Raw genomic sequence first — 23,808 nt, 5'->3', positions numbered from 1 at the left:
TGAGACTGAATCCAGATAAGATGGAGGTACTCATTGTGTGGGGTTGAAACTTGAGAGACAATTTTGATCTGCCTGTTCTGGATGGGGTCACACTTCCACAGAAGGAACAGGTACACAGTCTAGGGCTGCTTCTGGATCAAAGCCTCTCCCTGGTGTCTCAGGTTGAGGCAGTGGCCAGAGGTGCCTTCTGTCAGCTTCGGCTGATACGCCAGCTGCGTCCATTTCTTGAGATAGATGACCTCAAAACAGTGGTACATCTGCTGGTAACCTCCAGACTGGATTACTGCAATGTGCTCTATGTGGGGCTGCCCTTCTATGTAGTCCGGAAACTACAGTTGGTCCAGAATGCGGCAGCCAGGTTGGTCTCTGGGTCATCTTGGAGAGACCATATTACTCCCATATTGAAGGAGCTACACTGGCTGCCGATATGTTCCTGGGCAGAATACAAGGTGTTGGTTATCCTCTCTAATAAAACGCTTGTTGTCCGTCCGTGGACAGACACCAAGCGTGCGTTCGTGCCTGCCTGTTCTGGGCATGCACGAAGTGCATGCCCAGAACAGAGCCAGGGGGACACGACCGCCAGCACCTGGCGGCCATCTTGGGCGGCCAGAAGCGGCCACCCCGAAGAAGCCGGGTAAGCAGCGGTGGGGGACACTGGCCGAGGCACGGCGGAGCCATGGCCGAGGCCTGGCCGCGCTGCCGCTTACCCAGCTTCTTTGGGGCGGCCGCCTCTGGCCGCCCAACATGGCCGCTGGATGAGGCGGCGGGGAAAACTGGATGCGGCGGTGGGCCCGGGCAGCAGTGGGCCCGGCCAGAGCCGCAGGCGGCGGTGGGTGGCGGGCCCGGCCAGAGCCGCGGGCAGCGGTGGGTGGCTGGAGGGGGAATGGTGGCGGAGGTCCGGAGTGCACAGCTCCACTAGCGCCCGTTATCCAACGGGCTTAAAAACACTAGTATCCTATAAGGCTCTAAATGGCTTGGGCCCTGGGTATTTAAGAGAATGTCTTCTTCATCATGAACCCCACCGCCCATTACGTTCATCAGGAGAGGTCCGTCTGCAGTTGCCACCAGCTCGTCGGGTGGCCACTCAGGGACGGGCCTTCTCCGCTGCTGCCCCGAGGCTTTGGAATGCTGTCCCTACTAAAATAAGAGCCTCCCCTTCTCTGACAGCTTTTAAAAAGTCTTTAAGGATGCATCTGTTCACCCAGGCTTTTAATTAATATTGTTTTAATGGTTTAAATGCTGTTTCAAAATATTATTTTAAAATTTTAATTTGTAATATTTTAAACTTTTTGTTTTTTGTTTTAACTAATGTTTTACTTTTTCTGTTTTCATTTTGTTGTAAACTGCCCTGAGACATAAGTTTTGGGTGGTATAAAAATATGTTAAATAAATAAATAATAAATAATCAACCTCTGGAATTATCTGCCATAAGATGTGGTGACAGCCAACAACCTGGATGGCTTTAAGAGCGGTTTGGATAATTTCATGGAGGAGAGGTCTACCAACGGCTACTAGTCTGTCAGGATATATTTCCTGCAAGGTGCTGTAAGGAGACTAAAACAAAGTGCAAGTCACTGTTTGCAGCAAGTAGAGAAACTGGCAACAGGTGTAGCCAATTAGGAATGAAAAAAGGTCATGAGTGCTGACCAGATGTGATTGGCTAGAGCTAGTATAACAATAGAGCTCAAGCATGAGTCACTTGTCCACAGTGGTCCACTCTGCTCCACTGTGGTCCACCCAGCTGCTGTTATCTATGTGCCTGCTGTAACTATGTGTATCTGGACCTGCTGAGACTACATATCATGTGAGTGTCCTGTACTTCAATACAATCAACGTTTGGCTTTTACTCATGTGTCTGTATGTTCTTACTGCAATACAAGTTGGGGGCTAGCAACTTACTCTGCTACAATGGGGCAGCGGCAACATAGTCTGAGAGCTATAAGCTACCTCTAGCCTCAGAGGCAGGATGCCTCTGAGTACGAGTTGAAGGTGAGCAACAGCAGGATGGAGGGCATGCCCTCAATTTCTGCCTGAAGGCTTCCAGCGGCTTCTGGTGGGCCTCTGTGTGAAACAGGATGCTGGATTAGATGGGCCTTGGGCCAGATCCAGCAGGGCTGTTCTCATTTCTTCTCTGTCTCACTCATTTTCAGGCTGTTCTCGCCATATTTTCCCCATACATTATTTTTATCATTCTGCAACTTGATTACTTCTACCTAACAATTTCATTAACAATGAACACTCTAACTATTGGCCATCTATTTTCTCCCCCAGCAAAACCACAGATTAAGTGCATTAACATATGCATCTACAGAGTCACCAGATGAATGTTATACTTAGCATTTAGTAAAGTAATGATCAAAAAGGGGTGCTACAAGGAGGCTGGTCATGATCCCATCATCCTAACAGATGCCATTTTAACAGTGAGAAGGCCTTCCTTCTTTAGGTATACTGGGTGCTTTCTTCTGTCATTTTTCATTGACTTTTTAAGTGGTTCAAAGCAAGCAGTATACTTTGTCTCCTGCAATATTATTTGGGCTTACACAAGGGCTTTTCAATGGAATGTCCACAAAGGCAATTGTTGGGAGGCAGTCATAAATAACATTAAACAATACCTTTTTAATAAAGGTATTGTCTTCCTTCATCACCACCACACTCCTTCCCCCCAAAGCAAGTTTTCTCAGCAAAAAGGTAGAGAATAACCTAGGTCAAAAAAGTGAGAGAACCATTGCCTTTCACTAACATGCAGCTGACCTGTATTAAAATGCCAGAAAATTGCCCTATTTTATTTCCAGCTGACTTCAGTCAAACTTGGTTTTCATACAGTCTCTCATGGGTCACATTTAAGTACCTAGTGATGTATAACTAATTTCTAAAGATAATCTAGGATTCATGATTAATGTAACTGCGCTTAATGCTGCCTATTTATGCATGCTGTTAGAAAACCTCTGTTTCCATTTCAAACATGTTTTATGCCTTAAGAAAACAAAGACGATTACCCAATTGGAAAGTAGTTATAGCGCACACATGAAATAAGCAACATTTGTCCATTTGGATTTCAATTCTTGAAACAGATTGAAAGTCACAGGCTGAATTATTTAGACTGCTGTGGAATGGGGCTATACCAGTGTAAGTGGAGAACTTCTCCCTGAGCTGAATTTTCTGATGGAGAGATTTTGCTTCATCTTCATTGTATTACTAGGACTGTGCATATTTCATGATTCTGTACACATGCAGGAAAAGCACAGGTTTGGTATGAAGCATGGTGTCCATAATGCGGAGCATCTCATCTTTAAAGTTTAAACATCAGTTTTCTAGTCTTTCTAGATTTTGGAGGCTTCTTTAATTTTTAGGTCTAGGTAGAACACCCCACCCTATTTGGAATAAATTGACTAGCAGCTTTCCCTATATAAATGTGTGTGGCATCCTTGTATTATCAGAAGCTAACTGTTCTGTAGGCATTTTGACATGTTCCATATTGTTCACTCTGCTCTCTCCTTATAGCATACTTAATCTGCATTATATTTGTGGATACTGATGCACAGAAGGTCTTGAATAAAGATTAGAAATCTGTGGATCAGAGTAACAAGATTTTCTTCTCGTATACTTCACCGACTCGATGGCACCACCTTTCCTTTTTTATATACTTCAATGCATGTGTATATATATATACCTTCTACCTTCTCTGTTTGCTTCATGCATTGGACTGTCAATGAAAACTCATGCCATAAAGCAAGTTCCACAACAATTTATAGGTGGATTGTTCTTGCTATTACAGACTAGCATGATTCCCCTTCTCCCCAGAGTTTCCCCACACATGAGGCAATTCAACAGCACCCTGGTAGGAGAATTAGTGCCTCCTCCTTTCTTGTGTGGTGACATTTCATAATGATGCTGTATGTATTATTATTTTTTATTTGTTTGTTTTTACATTTATATCCCGCTCTTCCTCCAAGGAGCCCAGAGCGGTGTACTACATACTTGAGTTTCTCTTTCACAACAACCCTGTGAAGTAGGTTAGGCTGAGAGAGAAGTGACTGGCCCAGAGTCACCCAGCTAGTTTCATGGCTGAATGGGGATTTGAACTCAGGTCTCCCCGGTCCTAGTCCAGCACTCTAACCACTATACCATACCTGCCATATAGTCAGACCATTTGTTCATCAAAACTTTCAGATCCAACTAACAGCAGCTCTTCAAGGCCTCAGGCAGAATCTTACCTAGTAATTTTACCTGAAAGCCTTTTGTGAAGTGATCAGAGATTGAACCTAGTACTTTCTGCAGGCAAAGTATGTGCTCTATCACTGAATTATGGTCTCTCCCCATTAGGATCCTGCAAGTTGAGCCTTCTGACCCCTTAATATTCATAGATAACTATTTTGATCTTTCCACATAGACTTGCCACTTTTCTTCCTGAAAAGACTCATGTCACTCCTCTCACATAGATATTCAGCAATGAAAAGCATCACCTGTTGAATTTTAACCTGTCATACAACAAAAATTGACAGTTGCTATATCTTAACAATCAGACAGCTACATTTCCCCCCAACCAAGTTATGAGATAGTATGCAGTTTTGCAGTAAGTTTTTATTTTCTTCCACACACCCTGTTTCTAATTTCCTTAACTGGCTTATACTAAGTGGAGTTATGTAAATGACAATGTGATAGAGCTAGCAGAAAAATGTCTATACCATGGCTCTTTTTCATTTTAGAATCAACTGTCGCTTCTCAGTATACACTTTGAACCTACTAACAGTTACATGTGCATAAGGAATGTTTGGAAGTCACTATTGTCTTAATCATGAACGAATGTAAAAAGGTTCACTGATGGAGCACACGTCAGCTTCGTCTCCTTCTACAGGCATAAAAGGGGCTTTAATTCCGGCAGTGAGCACAGGGCTAAAGCAGCAGTATTGGGACCTGGCTTTAGGGGGACAAACACATATTCTGCAACTTGAGGGTGTATATGCTTGCCAAATTTGAAGAGAATTAGAGGGGTCTCCCTAGAGTACACCCAAGGCCTCAACCCATTTTCTTTGGCTCTAGGAGTGAACCCCCAAATTAAGGCCCCAACAGCCCTCTGCACCTTGGGGGGAAGGTTCAAACACACCACTCACCCCCAGCAATGCCCTCTATTCCATGGGTGGTGGTCTGGTGGACTCTTTGCCTTGCTTGGCCTGTCCTGCTTGCTTGCTCCCTCCTCCTCCTGGACGCATTTGTCTGCCTCAGGCATGCAATGGACCAAGAGTAGGAGGAAGAGGGAGCAACATGCCCTCTTTGTTGTCTCACTCCTTCTAATCCTTAGCTGGCTCAGGCACACACCTAAATTTCCAGGCACCATGGGGAATCTTACTAGGGGTGTGCACGGAACCACTAAGGGTTCCAACTTTAGGAGGCTGCTGGCTACCTGTTGGAGTTCTCTGTTAATAAAGAACTGGTTGCTGAGGATTTTGTCTAATTTGTGTATGACCCACGGACTTATCAGTGGTGACAAGGATGGGATCCACCTGGGGTGGTAGTACTGCTGTTTCCTGCACTGGAAAAATTCACAAGTGAGTAGCTGTTGTTGGTTATTCAGAGGCTCAGACGCCTTGTAGAGGACCAGGCCCAACAAGGCCTTTTTTGCAGTCAGTTAAAAGAAGGGCCCCTTGTACGCATTGAAGGCAGGCGTGTAAGGTAGCCTATTAACAGCCTCATGCAATAAATAGATGGAGTGCTTGTGAAGGAGAAACTGGTAAGGATTGGGCATGTGCAAAAAGGTTCAATGTTGAACACGTTCGACATAGAACCTGTTCAGTGTGATGGTCCAATATCAAACCAACCCTTCCCCCTGGCCATTCAGGAGGTTCACGGCTGTTATTTTTAAAAGTTTTTTTACTCACCCTCTCCAAGGAGCTTCTCCAAGGCTACAGGGGGTCTACGGAGGTTTCCCTCCCCCCGCTGTCCTCCATTATGTGTCAAATTGCCCCGTTTGGGCAGTCTTCAGCAGGTTCCGGGCCTCACACCTGTAGCAGCGGCCATTTTGGAGGCCACCGTGCATGCCCAATGGGCCTCTTCGTGACCTGATCCGGCTGATTTGACACATAATGGAGGCTGGCGGGGGGAGGGAGAACCTCTGGAGACCCCCGCCCGCGGCCTCAGAGAAGCCCCCCAGGAGGGGGTAAGTAAAACAAATTTTTTTAGTCATGAAACCAATCCCAGACACCGAACCGAGCGGGAGGTTCGGGGGATGGCAAAACCGAACATGCAACCTGGTTTTGTGCACACCCCTAGTAAGGATTCCCCTTGACAAGCATTGGGGGGTGGTTGAAAAAGGACAGGCGCAAGTGGGCGGGAACCTATCTTACATGCCACCACATTGGCATAGCTCTTCCGTGGTGGTGAGCTGTTAGCAGCTCCCCTAGGCCCTGCCAGCACTCCCCTGCATTAGCCCGGGCTGGGGCCCAGTTCGGACCTCCAGTCCACACAACTGCGGAGGCTAGTGAGTGACCACTGTGCATGCGCAGAGGCCTGAACCACGCCCCCGCCAAGCTAGGCAGATGAGCCACTGCTGTCCTGCCACCACAGAAGAGCCACACACCACAGCAGCTCGTAAGGTAACCTCCTACCCGCCCCACCTGCCCTTTTTCAAACCCCGCTCCTCAGCCAATGCTTGTCAAGCATTTACAATAATCTGAAGTGGTCGAACCGAGCCCAGTTTGGCTTGATCTCAGACCATCCCCCACCCCTTTTGGAGGGCTGGTGTAGTTTGAGCTTGAACCACTTGTACCAGGCCGGTTCAACTTGAATCCAGTTCAAGCTCCAACCATTTTGCACACCCCTAAATCCTACTCCAGTATATTACATATTCCAGTGGCATCCACCCAGGCTGGTCCCCTGCACATCCCAACACACCCACCAGGCAGGCGACCAGCTTCAGCCATGCATTTGCATGCTAGAGAGTGAACTCCTCTCTGCTGGATCTTAGGAGACAAAAACAATTCTGTTGGGTTGAACATTCTTATTTCCTGCTACGAGATATTTTTATGTCTGCTCTGCCTTTGCTCTTGTTTACGATTTAACTGTGTTTTTCTTGTATTGTTGTATGTTGGGCTTTACTCTGGAAAGGCATCTGATAAATTTTAAAATAAATAAATACACTGGCAGGAAGTTTCAGCCTCTGAGATAATGACCCAAGGAACTTGTCAAATTGCTGAGCCAAGTGCATAGAACATTGGCTTACATTCCAGGCAGTCAGCCGTGCACCCAAGAGGGATGCAGGCTTCCTGGCCTCATAGCACTCCTAGTGTGGATACTCCTAATGACAGCAGGGAAGGCTCCAAGCATCCTAAGCACTGCATCAGAGAAGTTGCAACCTACTCCCATCATTCCCTATGGGAGTCGCAGCTGCTCAGATGCAGTGCTTAGGATGTACAGAGCCTCCCCACCATTGCTAGGAGCATCCACATGCTGAAGATTGGTGAGGAGTCAGCAAGCCTGTACCCCTCTTTGGTGTGTGGTTGGTTGCACAGAATGTAAGTCATTTTTTGGAAGGGCGGTATCTAAATCAAATTAAATAAACAAATAAATAAATAAGTTGCTGACTTCTGGACCCAGCATGCTTAACCAGCCTGTATATATCACTTATCTCAACTTAGTTCCATCTTTTTCCATTGGGCCAAAGTGACAGAACTGAAACATTGAATCCAAATATTATTTCTGTAGCATGTTTTATTTTGTGCTATGACTGACATGACTACCACATTGCATTTTTAATATCTGAAGCTCTGCATCATATGAGACCCCCACATCAGCCTAAATGAACCTCCATGAAGGTAGAACCCATGCTATTCAGGCAATTTTTGTGATTTGGAACATTCAGGTTCTGATGACACAACATGGAAGATGATCAAGGGGAACCAGCAACCACAGTGCAAAAATAACATTTGAAAAAAATGAACATTTTGTGGACTGAATCTTCCATACATCTCTGGGAAGTAAGAATAGAATGGCATATTCAGTTCTCTCTTCTAGAGAGTAGAGACTTGAAGAAGGTACTTTCTTTAACTTGTGTATTAAGCAGAGAAATTAGCTTAATGATCTGTATGATCATGAACTATGATCTTAAGCAACTTACAGCTCTTTTTTGTGCCTCTTTTTCTCTTTTCTTTGAAAACTTGGGTTGAAACGTTTTAGAAAGGAGACAGTTTCTTCTATACAACTAACTCTTATTTCAGATTACTAGAGGTATTAGAATGGATCACTAAAATACAGTTTGGCAGATATGCAAGTCAAGAGCAAACAAGGAACTTTATGCTAGACATCCTGCTGCATAGGGAATGGAATATTAACATCATAATTACTGCATCAGGACCAAAAGGGATTTCAACCCAACACTATTGTGTAAAATATTCAGATTGCAATGCTGTGGGTAATGAGTCTCAAGCTACCCAAGCCTCCCACAAGGTGTCACAACTTATACTCCACCTTTACCTGCTTTGGTCCCAGTTGGCAGCAAACAGGACCAGAATCTTCCTGCCATAATGGTCAAGGTTGGCCAGCCCTCCTGGGAAGCCATCCTTGAGTGCCTGCTTGATGCCTGGGTCAGTGGCTTTGAAGCTCTTGAACATATCAAGGTTCTGCTGTCGATACTCAAAGTACTGGGCCAACAAGCGAAATGCTTCAAAGTGCTGGAACTTTCTGGCCCGAAGAAAGCGGAGAATGAAGGCATCATCTGTGCGGAGGAAGCCAATGTCTGGTCGGGTGATCACCATATCCCGTACTTCTTGGATGTCCTGATGCAGTGTATCTGGGTTCTCGTTCAGTTCCAGCCGGGCTTTCTCCAGGGTCTCTGGGGACAGACCTGCCTGCAAATGAGTCATTGTGCCACTCCGTCCAATGCTGCTCCCTCCAGTCTTATCTCAAGTAAGAAGGGACACAATCCCAAAAAAGTGCCACAGACTGTGGTGTACTGTTCCTTTTTTGAAAGAGATCCTTCCCTTTCCAGAATCCGCTCCTTTGCTTTGTGGTATGAATCTTTCCAATACAAATACCTGATGCTGTTCGATTTGTAAACCCTCAATTCCAGTAACCTGTTTGGCCCTTCTGTCTCACTTTGGCTCGTTCACAGTGACCCCACTAAGCAATTGCTTTTCTTTCCCACTACAGATTCCTCCCTTCCTGTATCCCTTAACAGCTTGAAGCTGCAGTAAAACTATAACTAGCATATAATTGCACCCAACTACTATACCTCTGCTGCAGTCGCCTGCTGATTGACAGGTATAATGGCATTGGAGGCCCCCAAGTAGACAGAGTTAGTAATCTTATAGGCCCCTCTAGCAATGTGGTTCACACCCTCCCACACAATGTTGCCCTTTGGGTTAAGTAGGCATTTCAGCTCGGTAATAAAACGCCCTGATCAGCAGGTACTGTTAAGCGGCATGATGGCAGAGAGCAAGGCCAAACGTACTCTGACTTTCCAATGGATTAGGGATGATATTGATACTGTAGGGATTTTTTTTTAATATCCCCACCCCACTCTCACATGTAAACCAGTGATCTCACCCTTACTGCCGCTGCAATAGGATGAAAAGAGTAAATCAGGTGGCAGCTCACAGCTTTCCTCGGGGATTTTTTTTTTTTTTAAATCCAACAGGACACTGGTGTACAGAAAAGTAAATGTGCGCCAGGGTTCAAGAGGCATGCAGCTAGTATGCTGTCAGGTTTTTTCCCCTCCTAAGAAGGTTCTTGCTTGCAGCTCCCCCTTTTTAGCCCATCGAGATTGGGATGGATGCTTCCCCCTCCCTCCCTATCCCCCTCCTACATGCACAGTGATCTCATCTGGTACCAGCAGCAGCAAGACTGTCGTCTGTCCTCTCGGTTGGCTCTCGGGTCTTCCCAGGGGAGCAATCCTCCTGGCTCGCTCTCCCACTCTTAGGGCAGAATGGATTCAATCGATGTGCAAAAAAACCCTACACAAACCAACCAAAACCCCCGCGATCATCCGCCAGAAGGGAGGCATTCAGAGAGAGAAAGGAACAGCCAAGTAATTCCTACCAGCGAAGCAGGCAAACACACACAAGGCAATGCGGCACCTTCCGGCATCCATCAGCTACAGCAACTCCTTTTGATGGGAAGCAGAAAGGCAGAGGCGGTCAGAAAGCAGCAGACCAGCCAAGGGCAGGTCCATGTGGCTCGGCGCGCTTCCCTAGCCCCCCTCCGCCCCTCGCCCTTCCCCAGATGCCGGTGCCGTCTGGCCGCAGACAGGGCGTGGAAGGCGGGCGGTGGCCCTCGCTGAGCTCTCCGGAGAGCGAGAGAGAGCAGCGCCCGGGAAGATGGAGCTCGGCGGCTGCTGGGAGCAGCTGAGCCGCCGTGCCGCGGCTGCCTTTGTGTTCTTCTGGTGCGAGCAGACGGCGACTTCTGCTGCTGTTGCTCTGCCTTGTGTTCGATGCGCCGCTTCTAGCAGGTTTACGTCAATCAAGCTTCCCTGGGCGGCAGCCACGGCGCTGCTGCTGCTGCTGCGAGTTACTCCAGATCAAATCCCCCGCCCGCCTTCTCCCCCCACGCGCATTGTTATCATCCACGGTGCTGAATGCTTGCCTCTCTCTGTATTCTTCGGGTTTGTTTGAGGGGAGGAGAAAGCCGGAGGGAAGGCGCGGGAGGGCATCAGGAGCGGTTGGCCAATAATAGACCCAGCCAGCCACCCCTTTGCTGCACCTGCTTGTCCAGTCGACACAAGCCCTCCACAACTTCCAGCCCGCCCGCGCCTTCATGCCTCCGCTCCTCCTTTGTGTGCAAAGAGTCCAAGCTGCCGCGGAAGGAGTTGCTTAGCGTCGCTCTTGGCCCCCAGGCCGTACAGAATTGCCCCTGGACGGTGTCCACGTAGTTTGAAAACTGCCCTGTCTATTCGGCACTAACCATTTAATGCACAGTCAAATGTCATAGACTACTTGGAGTGATTTGCGCCGATCTGATGGTTGCTGGCTCGAAAGCTGAGGCCAAACAACCAGGCTGAGCTGGAAAGCTGTGGGGAGTAGCAGAGGGTGCCAGGATGTGCTTCTGAGGACAGGTTCACACGTGCAGATGCATCAGTTGGTGACTGCAGCATCAAGTGATAATTCGCAAGTGGTAATAAGCCATCACACGTTGAATGCCACATATGCAACTTTCATACCCCTTCACCATCACCTGCTGCAGCGTGAGCAATGTGGTCATATCTATGCTTCAAGCTGAAACTGGAATAAGTGATCTTTTAGTGCTTTCTGAAAAGAACCCTGGGAATTGTAGTATTCTGAGGATGTTGAGACTTTGGATACATTCTCTGTGCTACATGCTTTCCTTCCTGTTAAGCAACAGGGGGTCATGAAACAAATCTGCTGCAGAAATCTAAGCACCCATTCCACCAGATTTATGTGTACTGCAGATATAATTTATGTCTACTGAAGTCATAATAACCACAGTAGCGTTTAACAGGGCTTTGTAGCACTAGCACATGTAGACAGGTGATTCCTATGAACACCCCTCACTTTTTGAATGAACCAGCCCATTTCGTTGTACAAGTGTGCAGATATCTGTACACTTGTACAACATCATGTCTAAATATGGCTTGTGCCTCCATCCATTTTAATAGTAAACTTGGGTATAGGCTCTTTCAAATGCATGGAACAGATAGGAAGTTTACTGCTGTAGCTGTGTTCAACATAACATGAATAACTGTACCTGTGTATAGATCTGTACCTGTTAACACTGTACACTCATTGCACAAGTGTTCAACATAACTTGTGAATAGGGTTAATGTGAATGATGCTTTCCTGAAATAAATGACAGATGTTTGAATTAAGCATGAATTAGTAGAGTGATTATACAGGAAGCTTACTTTAATCGAGAAACAAGAATTTAATATTTTTTACTAGCTAAAACATAGGCTAAGAAAACAATAAACTAACCGTCTCTTATGCAGTGAGAGAATAACCTCTCAGTTTTGAATTCAAGACAGCAAGTGAAGAGCAGACAAACCAACTAACCAACCAACCGTAATTCCACCCCCAAGCCAGTACATAGACACATTCAAACATTGACAAGCATGCCCTGCACAAAGAACTTAGACAATGTCCATTGCAAAGCCAGTGTGGTGTAGTGGTTAGAGTGCTGGACTAGGACTGGGGAGACCCGAGTTCAAATCCCCATTCAGCCATGATACTTGCTGGGTGACTCTGGGCCAGTCACTTCTCTCTCAGCCTAACCTACTTCACAGGGTTGTTGTGAGGAGAAACTTAAGGATGTAGTACACCGCTCTGGGCTCCTTGGAGGAAGAGTGGGATATAAATGTAAAAAGAAAAAAGAAAAAGAGAATCCCATCATGGGGGACATGAACTACCCTGATATTTGCTGAGAGACAAACTCCACTAAGCATTCCTCTTTCAGACAACTTCCTCTTTCAGAAGAGAGGAGAGCTGGTCTTGTGGTAGCAACCATGACTTGTCCCCTTAGCTAAGCAGTGTCCACCCTGGTTGCATATGAATGGGAGACTTGATGTGTGAGCACTGTAAGATATTCCCCTTGATGGAACCGCTCTGGAAAGAGCAGAAGGTTTCAAGTTCCCTCCCTGGTTTCTGCAAGACAGGACAAGATATTTTTTTTATAGGACAAGATTTTTTATTGAACCAACAAACTACCAAAGCATACAGTACGTTGCCAAAGCACAATTATATACAAAGTGGTTGTTTGTACATGATATATCAGAGACTGCTGCCTGCAACCTTGGAGAAGCCACTGCCAGTCTGTGAAGACAATACTGAGCTAGATAGACCAATGGTCTGTCTCAGCTTCCTATGTGCCTATGTTCCTAGAAGATGAAGGAAGGAATGAGAGGATTGGCTGATCCTCACCAATAGGAAAGAGCTTGTCAATAATGTGGAAGCAGTGGGAATTTGGGGGGAAAGTGATCAGGTAATGTTGGAATTTTGCTCTTAGGAAGCTAGAAGGATTGGATTTCAGAAAAGTTGATTTTAATAAGCTCAGATGATTGCTAGATAGGCTTCCATGGCTAGGTAAACTAATGGGGAAAGAGCTTAAGATGGGTGTGAGTTCCTAAAGAATTAGTTTCTAAAGGTGCAGTCACAAATAATTCCAATAAGGAAAAAAAGGGACACTTCTAAAAAAGCTAATGTAGCTGTACAAAAAGCTTAATGATGAGCTGAAAATGGGGGGGGGGATCATGTACAAAAATGGAAAGAAAGACAGGTCACCAAGGACAAATATAGATTAGTTTGTGGGATAGCATCAGGAAAACTGAAATTCAGAATCAGCTACGGTTGTCAAGGAATGCTAAACGCAATAAAAAGGGATTTTTCAGAGTAACTGAAAGGGGAAGAAAATGGCAGGCCCACTGTTCAGTAAGGATAGTGAAGTGTTAACAGGTGATGGGAGGTGGAACTGCTCAACTCCTACTCAGACATTAAGGCTCTACACATGATCAGTATGTAGAGCTGAAAGGGGTTTTCTGGGGAGAGCAGGCTTGACCCACACTCCCCACAGAGGATCAATCACCACTCCTTGGGTGGGCGGATCGCCCACCAGATAAGAGGCAGCTTGGCTCTGGCGCTCCCACGCTCGGCTGTGGCTCGCCCGGCAGCTCTGGGGGTTGGGCAAAGGGAAGCGCCACCACGCGGCACCCCATCTCCCCCTGGAGCCCCAGTAATGTACCACATGAGTGTGCAGTGCATTCCTGGGATCCCCCCTCTCCGAGTGTGCCCGCCACGGCTGCAAGCAGCTGTGGCTGACACACAATTACTGAAATGAGGTCAATGGAGTGCTTGTTCCGTTAACCTCATTTAAGGGTGAGGGTATTTAGGTGGGCTTGCCACTGTGGAGCCACCGGGCTCACGCACGCACCCGGTGGTTCTCACGAACGAGCAAAACCAGGCTGGGCTTATGCCTCATTATGTAGTACATGCATATATATGTCTGCACACAGGTACATGTTTTTGAGTGAGTGACTCCATGAGCATTCATTTTAAACATGAACCAGATTACAGATAGAAGTGTTGAATGAACATGTGAATAACTGTACGTGCATAGAGCTCTGTACATACATACTCTGACTTTTATGTGTTCAGCCTAGGAATGGTTCAGATCAACAACTGCTGCAGCCCTACACACGATAATGCCAAGGCCACTAGCACAGATGCACCTGCCCCGACGTCACTCAAGGATGTGCCAACATGATCACAGCATTTCCTTCAGTCATGTGAGAGGAGAGTGATAATCTGAATGGGCACATCCTTGTGTGACGTCAGGGCAGGTGCGTTCACACCCACAGGCCCAACATTATTGCATGTAGGGCTGCAGCAAGGACATTATTTATCTGAACTGGCCCATAATATGTGAATAAGGCTAGAATGTTTCATACTTTGGATTTCTTATATGCAAGGACATTTCTGCAGAATTCCCAACCCCACCCCAAAAGCATTGAGGACTTTATTTCCCCAGGCTGGTTCTTTTATAAAGTCAAACATTGTTGTTATGTTATTCTGAGCCTCAAGAGCTAGTTGGTTGCATGTGATGACTCAGTCTGTCTAGATCTGATTTGAACAGTTTTTTTGGCTGTATTTTCATCCAGAACTGCAATTCGCTACTGCATCACTTCACCCATAGCAGTGCTAGTAGGACATGCTGTTTACTTTGACTGCTATTTTGGTTCATAGATTTCTAGATGAGCTCATCCTGAGGTCGGAATATATTGTTCCTGCCATTTTCTAACTACTTGCTCTAGAATAGCTATATTAAAATCAGTTCAAACTTAGAGATTTGTGAATTGCACATAGTTTTGTCACATTATAGTATTTTATACAGTGGCCAACATACTGAGGCTGTTCTCACGACTTCAGGAAAGCGGGCTAAGGGAGCCGTAGGAACCGTTGGGAACAGTGGAGCTCCTGGCGGTTAGTCCGCTTAAGTCCTCCCCCCTTAAACCAGATTAGCAGAGCAAGCATTCTGCTAACCCCATTTTACTGATTATATGCCGCCGCGGTGCAGCTCTGTGCTGATGTACGAGTAGACCCCTGGCCGGGAAACTTCCTTGGGTATCCTGGTACTTCTGGGGGCCAGGCGGCCCCCGATCCCCACCACCCCTACCAGCTCCGTGACAGAACCGGTAGTCGTGTGGGCGGCCAATCCAGCCACCCAGGGATGGCTCCCTGGTTGTTTGGCGTAGCCCGCTCTCCCCACACAGCCTGGTAAGGCTCTCCACACTGCTCGTGTGGAGAGCCTCACTGACTAATGCTGCATGCATGTCAGTCAGCTGCAGTGGTAGTATTCCTGTTTCATTAGCACAGCTACTTGTGGGTGGGAGGATGCCCAGCCCCAGTGGTAGCATCCCTGCTTTGGATGTATGGGTGCTTGCAGAGGGCGTGAGTGGGTAGGTTGATTTTTGCCAATCTCCCCTTCTTCTAAAAGCACTCAGAGCAATTCGCAATTTCCCTGAGGGCCATGCATCCCCCTGGGGACATACATTACTTACACATTGCTCAGAGCTCTTCTGGAGAAAGGGGAAATTAGCTAAAACTGCCCACCCACACATAGGAGCACCCGTTTTTCAAAGCAGGGATGCTTCCACTCCTGCAAGCATTCTTTTGCTGCACACATGCAGCATTAGTCAGGATGTTGCCCAGTGAGTTTATATAAGGAAAGAGTGCAGAGTTCTGTGGCTACTTAAAGAGTTCACATTTGCACCTGATAAAGTCGGCCTTGCCTGTGTCCCAATACATGTGTTAGCTTATTAGGTGACACAGGAGTTTATTGTTTTTGCTGTAACCAAGTGACATAGCTACTTTAAAACGAGTAGTCTTTAAAATGAGTAGTCAAGTGAACTAACTTGTCTGAAGCCATGTCGTAACTGAAAGCAGCAGCTTCATGCTTCCTCCTCCTCCTCCTGCTTCTGCCCTCCCATTTAGCATCTACTCTTTCAAATGCATGATGTGATAACATTGCTGCAGCCAATGAAGTAGGGCAGGAGTAGGAAAAACTCTCATCACAACAATGTCACAAATTTTGTAAGATGTTACAGAGGCATGAGGAAGAGGACAGATAGGATTGCGATTTCTGGCAGCATTCATGTGTTCTCTATCATACTGGGTGTTGGAGACTGTTATTTTGTTTTATTTATTTACAATATTTATACCCTGCCCCTCCAGTGCATTTCTGCCTGAGGTGGCATACATCATTAATAAAATTGATGCAATATAGAACAATGTGGCTAAAACCACAAATAAAATGACAATTTTTTTTTGTTGAAATTAAAAGTTATTAATAAAAATGAAACACTTTTAATGGAACTGCCCCGGTGTGATTGGTGAACACCCCAAAATTGTGTTCAGGCTTTGCGTGGGGAAATTAGCTCAGAGTGGAACAGTTCCACATCAGAATAAATTTTGATGCAAAAAGTTGGTTCCAGGAAAATAACTGACTGAGAAAGAGAGAGAGATTCAAAAACAGAGAAACTTTTATTTGAGGGTAAGGGGTACAATGGAGTAAGAGAGTTACTAAAAGCAATATTATTACTAAAAATACATTAGAAGATTAATCATAAAACTGCTAAGAGGAAATTTATCTTAGTATCCAAATTAAAGTAGCTTCTAAGCTGGCCAGAGAAAGGAGGCTCAGAGAAACAGGCTCTTGGATTTAAGAGAGAAGAAATAGGGATAGAGGGAGCCCAGATTTGGGCTCAGCAATTATCATCTAACCAACCTCATTACTTTATTTATTGGCAAGGGGATCTTTATAGCTCGGGAGCAACCGAAGGACCTCTTTCCTCGGGCATGGACCGAGAAACAGCAAACAGCAGTGAAGAATCGAGGAGGATAGTTTACAGGGATAGATCTAAAGGGTGTCTGTCTTGTGAAGCCAGCTCCAGGTGGTACTGAGGAGGGCTGTGCAGATCAGATTCGGCAAGAGAGCCAAACTAGGGCTTGGAAGCAAGGGTGGCCTGCAGAGCAAAACACAAATAAAGTGGTGTGGCAATTATCTGCTGCAGTGTCCAAGTAACGAGTGACTCCAAAATATAGAAACCAAGTGAGGGGCACTGGAGACCCTCTGGGGATCCCACACTGGCTCAAGATACCAAGGGCAGTTAATGCCCAAATGGTCTCCTGAGGAGACATTCCAGTTGCTCTTTCTTGAAGAGGACAGTTCCTGGGAATTGCAAAAGATCCCATTGTTTGTCTGTTGTGCTGCGCTAAAACATAATGCTTGAATAGGTCAATGCAAATGGAATGACTGGATGTGCAAACATGGTAACACTTTTCGGTCGAAAACACCTAGTAAACTAATCAGCGTTTTAATGGGTACATCTCTGAGTTCCTATCATCCACGACTCTAGCCTTCTTTTGATAAGGAGGGAATCTGCATTCGTGGAGCCTTATCTGACTTTTCTGCTGAGGTAATTGGTTTTTCACTCCTTTGAGGAGGGGAGGTAAACCAAAGGCAGGTCAATCCTGCAGAGAGACCTTGAACAGAGAGTTAACTTTTGAAAGTTAACTTTAAGAGTCTACTTAGGTATCCCAGCATGGGGAAGGTGCGAGGCTAGTTCCCTTACAATTTGGCTTGGGCAGCTGCTAAATCTTGGGGTAACTGTTCCACTGCCTGCTAAGCGACTAATCCCCAATATGCCCACAAAGAGAAAACTCACAATGCTGCAAGGCTCCTGATCATGTCAAAAGTGAGCCTGCAGTCTCAAACATAAGCAGAGAGGCTTCTGGGAGCTGGCAGAAGAGCAGTGCCAACAAAATGACCAAAATTAAGCACTAAACACTAAGAAGACACAGCTCCTATTATTATTATTATTATTATTATTACATTTATATCCTGCTCTTCCTCCAAGGAGCCCAGAGCGGTGTACTACATACCTAAATTTCTCTTTCACAACAACCCTGTGAGTAGGCTAGGCTGAGAGAGAAGTGACTAGCCCAGAGTCACCCAGCTAGTATTATGGCTGAATGTGGATTTGAACTCGGGTCTCCCCGGTCCTAGTCCAGCACTCGAACCACTATACCACGCTGGCTCTCATCTGTTTGCACTTTCTATCGTAGTATAGTGACCACTAGGTGCATTAGAAGTAGAGACAGTGAGGAAGAATATCCCTTTTACTCCTCTTGTCATCTTTCCCTCTTCTCTGCCTTTCTCCAATTAGTAGATTGATACTCTCAGGAGCTTCTCACTTCCTCCTTCCTGCTCCGCTAAATTCTCTGTTAGCCATGTGGCCTCTTTCTCTCCCTTTGTGCTCTGTACCATGAAGATAGAAAGCTCAGGGATACAGGCTTTTCTATCCAAGTATGTAACTTCCCCCAATAAATCTTATTTGCTGTTGAACTCTAAACATCTCTCTCAAGGTATTCTTTAATGAGCTTGCTCTTCTCACCCGTGCTTGCTCTGTTATAAGTGAGGTGAACTAAACTTCACCCCTCCAACACTGAGTACTGGCCTGAAGTATTTAAACAAAAGAAGCATCTTAAGCTTTTCCCATCATTTCACTCCATGCAACAGGTCAGGCTGCTGTTAAAGGCACAGGAACAGGACTAGTAAACAAGCTAACTGTCCAAGGGACAAAAATATGGGTTTTAGCTTGTTCCTTTGGCTAGCTCACATAGCACTACATATTTCTGGCAACTAAAGGATAGTTTCCTTTAGTGCTTGGCAAGCTCCCCTTCCCCCTGGCCTGGAAATGAACTGGCTCATTTATGAGCCAATCCTAATTTGACCTGGCCGACCTCTCCTGTACAGCCACCTAATGGCACAGCAGGGAAGTGACTTGACTAGCAAGCCAGAGGTTGCCAGTTCAAATCCCCACTGTTATGTTTCCCAGACTATGGGAAACACCTATATCGGGCAGCAGCGATATAGGAAGGTGCTGAAAGGCATCACCTCATACTATTTGGGAGGAGACAATGGTAAATCCCTCCTGTATTCTACCAAAGACAACCACAGGGCTCTGTGGTCACCAGCAGTCGACACCGACTTGATTGCACACTTTACTTTACTCACCTCTCCCTGTAAGCCCCCAACCTCCTTTCCTCCCGTACACTTGGCCCCCTTTTATTCCTCCACCCCAAACCTCCTCCTTTGATCCCTGAAATGCACTTACCACTTGGGTCAGCATTGGTAGAAGAGATGCTCCAGCCACAATGAGAGGAAAGGAGGGAGGCTTTCTCTCCCTCTCCAGGTAACACCTACTACACTGGGTATTTCCCATTAGCCTTTGGGAAACAGTTTTCATACTGACATTGCAGTAGCCATTGAAAAATCTACACTTCCCAAAAGCCGACTGGTCCTATGCAGCCTGCCAGCCCCAGACACTGGCCAAAGAGGAGAGATATCTCCTTCCTTCCTTTTCACCATGGCTGGAGTACTGTTGCCAATGCCGCTAGGTCAGCTTACAAGCGTAGTAAGGAGAGGAGTGTGTGGAACCCCCCAGCTTACTTTCATCCACTGCAAGACTCTTCTGTTTCCTTGTACCCTCTGCTTCCTGTTTTTTAACCAGTTACTGATCTATAAGAGGACCAATCCTCTTCCCCTATGGCTGCTAAGTTTAGTGTGGAGCCTTAGGAGAGGGACTTTGTCAAAAGCTTAAGAGTGTCTATATTGAATCACCTCCTGCCCCCACCCATTATTGGTGGTGTTCTCAAAGGACTTCAAAAAGTTGGTAAGGCAGAACCTTCCTTTGCAGAAGTTATGCTGATTATAGCTCAGCAAGGCAGGTTCTTCTATATGCCAAAACTGGACACCACACAGGGCTAAGGGGCCAAAAATGAAGAAATCCCTCGTGTCCAACCAATGCATAAAAGTCTGGAGAATACAATGGACTATATATGTCTTATTAAACCTCTTTATAGGACTCTCTTGAGAGAATACCTAGATAAACCACAATGAAGAAAATTGCTACCCCTGAAGATGCCAAAAACATAAGTATAAACTGAAAATATTATTATACATAAATAAAAAACATAGTGAAATAATCACAACACTATAAACAGTAAAAATAAACAATAGAATATACGAAATCCCAAAATGCTAAATATACAAACATAAATCTATACATAGCTTGAATGATATAAATCAACTATATGTTCACATGTGTGCATACATCAGCAGAGAGCAAATGAAATAGATAATAACCACCATTATTGATATTTACAATCTTAATAAATGCCGAGTGGGTCATAAAGGAACAAACAATGTACTGTCTCAAAATGTCCAATCCACCGACGTGGATATCCTCAAATAAGATGGTAAATACCGCTCTGTGGGAGTGCCAAGAATCACAGATTCCACTCCATAAAAGTGTCAAGTTGAAATAGCTGGTAACGCTCTGTAACTCTACATATAACAAAAATTGCAGCAGGGGTTGTCCTGCACAAGAGCAAATGTTGTGATCATGCCATACACATACACACACCCCTGGAAGAAGAATCCAATATGGGGTGTGTGTGTATGTGTGTGTGTGTGTGTGTGTGTGTGTGTGTGTGTGTGTGTGTGTTTGCTTAAAAAAATACTGTAAGAAGAAATGTTCATTGCAATTAGCCTGGAAATGAATTCTCTAGAGTAGAAGATGCTTTAGGAGAAGTTAAGCTTTATTTGTTCCCCTCCAGTGATATTGCCATCTTACATAGGCTGGTAAAAGGCACAAAGAAACTATTGAACTTGAACTGAAAACAAAAACTCTGTCAATATTCCAGTTTATGTTTTGAATTGCTGCTGAGAAATTTAAGTAAGATGGCCCACCTGCCTGCCTGCTTTCCATTATTAATAGCAACAAAATGTATTAATACAGTACATTACTGGTAAACACAAGCAGAACAAAAAAAAAAAAAGCTTATTGTTCTAAAATACTCTTTTGGTGGTTGGATTGTATTGACAGTTCTGGAAGGCCTGGAGCTTGTGCGATGGCACAAAGGGAAGTGTGGTTTTTGAAAACCTTCCTGCCTTGGTAAGGGGACTGGGGAAGAATAGATACCCCTTGGTCCCTCTGTAGACCCACAGGACCCATAAGATGAAACAAATGCAAAACCTTTGTTGGAAGATGGATGCAAGAAGTTTTATACCAAAGCTGTATTGAATCTAATAAGCAAATTTATACAAGACGTCTGTATATTGAATTGCAAGACTGGAAGGAATTATCGCAGAGGAACAAGTGGGTTTTAGAGAAGGACATTCCACCTTAGACCAGGTATTAATATTGCAACACCTTGTAAAGAAGTACTCATGTAAACCTAAATTTTCACTCTATGTGGTCTTCATAGATTTTAGATTTGCATTCAACTCCAATAGTAGAGGCACAATTTGGAGGACATTAGCTGCTTCCTCAATTGATAGAAGATTGCTTCTATAATTCATCAGTTCTACCAGGATACCAGCATAAGAGTTAGAAAGAGGGGTTAAAGAAGGTTGCATCCTTTCCCCCCTCCCCCTGCCCTGTGTGTGTGTGTGTGCGCGCACACACATACTTAGTGAACTGACTGGACAATTTAGATTTGTACCCTCCAAAGCTAGCTCAAAGACATATTTGGATCTTGTTGTGAGCAGACGATGCAGCAATTTTGTCACTAACTCCTATAGGGCTTAAGAGAGCCCTGCAGATATTGGCCAAATATAGTGAAGAAGAAGGTTTGTAGGTAGATCATCAAAAGACTAAATTAATGGCTTTTGCAAAAAGAAATAGAAGGAGGGAGGAAGGGAGGGAGAAATATGGTGGTGCATAAATTGTCATGAGATTGAGCAAGTTAAGGTGTTTAAATATTTGGGAACAGTGTTACAAGCTTCTGAAAGTAGACCGTTGCATAAAGAATGCATGATTCAATCTGCATCAAGGAGTACATTAAATAACCCTTAAACTGTTTGAGTTCAAAGTTATTTCCCAAATGTTATATGGGGCACAACTCGGGCCTTACAATAAATTATAATCCAATGGAAGCTGTTCAAATGCGATTTTTAAGGATGATCCTGAAGACGGCAAAGGGAACTTCTAATTCTGTTTTATGGTTGGAGACTGGTATGTGTACAATCAAGTCTCAAATGTGGAGCTGTTTATGTAATTATTGGCCTTAAAGTGAAGTTACATCCAGTGGAACTGGCTGCTTTGAGTTTAACTTGATCTGGAAACAAACTATAAATACAAAATTTAATACCATTGGTTTGGATTTATCATTTCATGTTAATGTAGGCAATGTAGGTATAAAAAAGTTAGTCAATGGTTAAGCAAGGACTAACAGATATAGACAGATGTAATTATATAGCATGGTTTCCTGAATGTTGTAAGAATTGGGACCAGAATCAGGGGGGTAGATTGGCTAATTACTTCACATCTCTTTTAACTCCATCACATAGGAGAGCATTTGTGTGAGCAAGCAAGATCTGATGTCCTTCCTTCAGCAGTTTTTGAAGGAAGGTCTACTAAAATTCCCTATGGAGAACAAAAATGACCCTGTGATGCTGATGTAGTTGAATCTATTGTGCATATGTTTCTATACTGTCAATTATATCGAGATTCATGGAGAGAGCTAATAATGCTTCTGATAAGAAAACTTCCTGGATGTCCGGATGAGTTCTATATCACCTGGTTGCTATCTGATTGTACTAATGAAGTAATATACAAAGTTGCGCGGTTTTGTGCTATAATTTGTAGAATTTGTCATTGGATGAATAAGAATTGCTCCCCATTTTTCTTAAGCTGCTTTATTATACACATTTATGTATAATTGTATCGAGACTTTGTTTTAAGATGTCTTAATCCAAGGATGTTGTTCATATTGGTTACAGGCCGCAATAAAGTTTAAAAGGTTACTAAAGCTGGAGTTCCCAACCTTTGATCCCAAGACATTGTTGGACTACAACACCCATTGTTCCCAGAATTGTAGTCCAACAACATTTAGGGACCCAAGGCTGGGATCACCTATATTAATGGAAGCTGGTGAGAGGAAACTAGAAACTTCTTGTACTCAAGGAGAGGAATCCAGGTGTGAGCAGTTATTCTATTTGTTGTGTGGTCAATTGCACTCATTGACCTGCTCTATCCACATGTTGTATACTTTTGTATGCTTCAACTTTGGATCGAGGCAATCCCTGTTCATGTCCCTATTTACCATAGGCAGTTTCCTTTCTCCTATACCAATTCCTTGTAAAATCACTGAATTCACTGATAAAGTATTACAGAATAATTATGCTTTTCTAGTATATCTTTACCAAAAGAACACTTGCCCTCTTGGCATTAAAGTCAGCTGAGAACAGGCTGCTACATAGTAAATGAATGCATCATACAGCAGGCAAAGAAGTGACTTCACCAATGGACAGTAGTTCTATGAATGGGAGATCTTGTCACTCTCATAAAGGGCCATTTTCACCCTCGGCAGCCCCTGTGTCCTCTGAAAATATGTCCCCCACTTGAGGGGGGGCTCATGAGATTTTTGGGGGCCCAAGTGGCAGCAGAAGGAGGGGGAATCAGAAAAAATCACCTCTGTTCCTTTGCACAAGTGGAACATCTTCCACTCACAGAACTATTAGTTAGGATGCTACCCAGTATGTAATAATGGAGGGTATTTGGTTCATGAAGTTATCTTTGGTAATCTAATAGAGATGTTATTACAAGAATGTCCCTATTTCCATCACTGAAATATTGGAGGGTATGAGAACCCCACTTCCAAAGCCACCAGGGCAAAGGTGGGAACTCCAGTCAACATGTAGCTCTCTGAGAAGGCTTTATATGCAGGGAAAAGAGGACCAGCAAGAATGTACCTATAATTGAAAAGGGGACAAATGAGGGAAGGGGGCCAACCAGTTCGGTGATAG

The 23,808-nt window shown here is 44.8% G+C and overlaps 1 protein-coding gene across 1 annotated transcript in view; it reads right to left on the bottom strand.

The window, feature by feature from the left end:
- The window catches only part of CLVS2 (clavesin 2), a 66,673-nt gene extending 56,012 nt beyond the window's left edge, over positions 1 to 10,661 (bottom strand). The window contains exon 1 of the mRNA XM_053284123.1: positions 8,467 to 10,661. Coding sequence (XP_053140098.1) covers positions 8,467 to 8,855 — 389 coding nt within the window. The 5' untranslated portion in view covers positions 8,856 to 10,661. The remainder of the gene's footprint in view (positions 1 to 8,466) is intronic.
- Between the last annotated feature and the right edge of the window lie 13,147 nt (positions 10,662 to 23,808).

This window comes from Hemicordylus capensis, chromosome 1 (genome assembly GCF_027244095.1).
Source record: "Hemicordylus capensis ecotype Gifberg chromosome 1, rHemCap1.1.pri, whole genome shotgun sequence".
Classification (NCBI taxonomy): domain Eukaryota; kingdom Metazoa; phylum Chordata; class Lepidosauria; order Squamata; family Cordylidae; genus Hemicordylus; species Hemicordylus capensis.
Note: the sequence above shows the minus strand (reverse complement) of the source record. Positions and strands in the feature narration are given on the sequence as shown.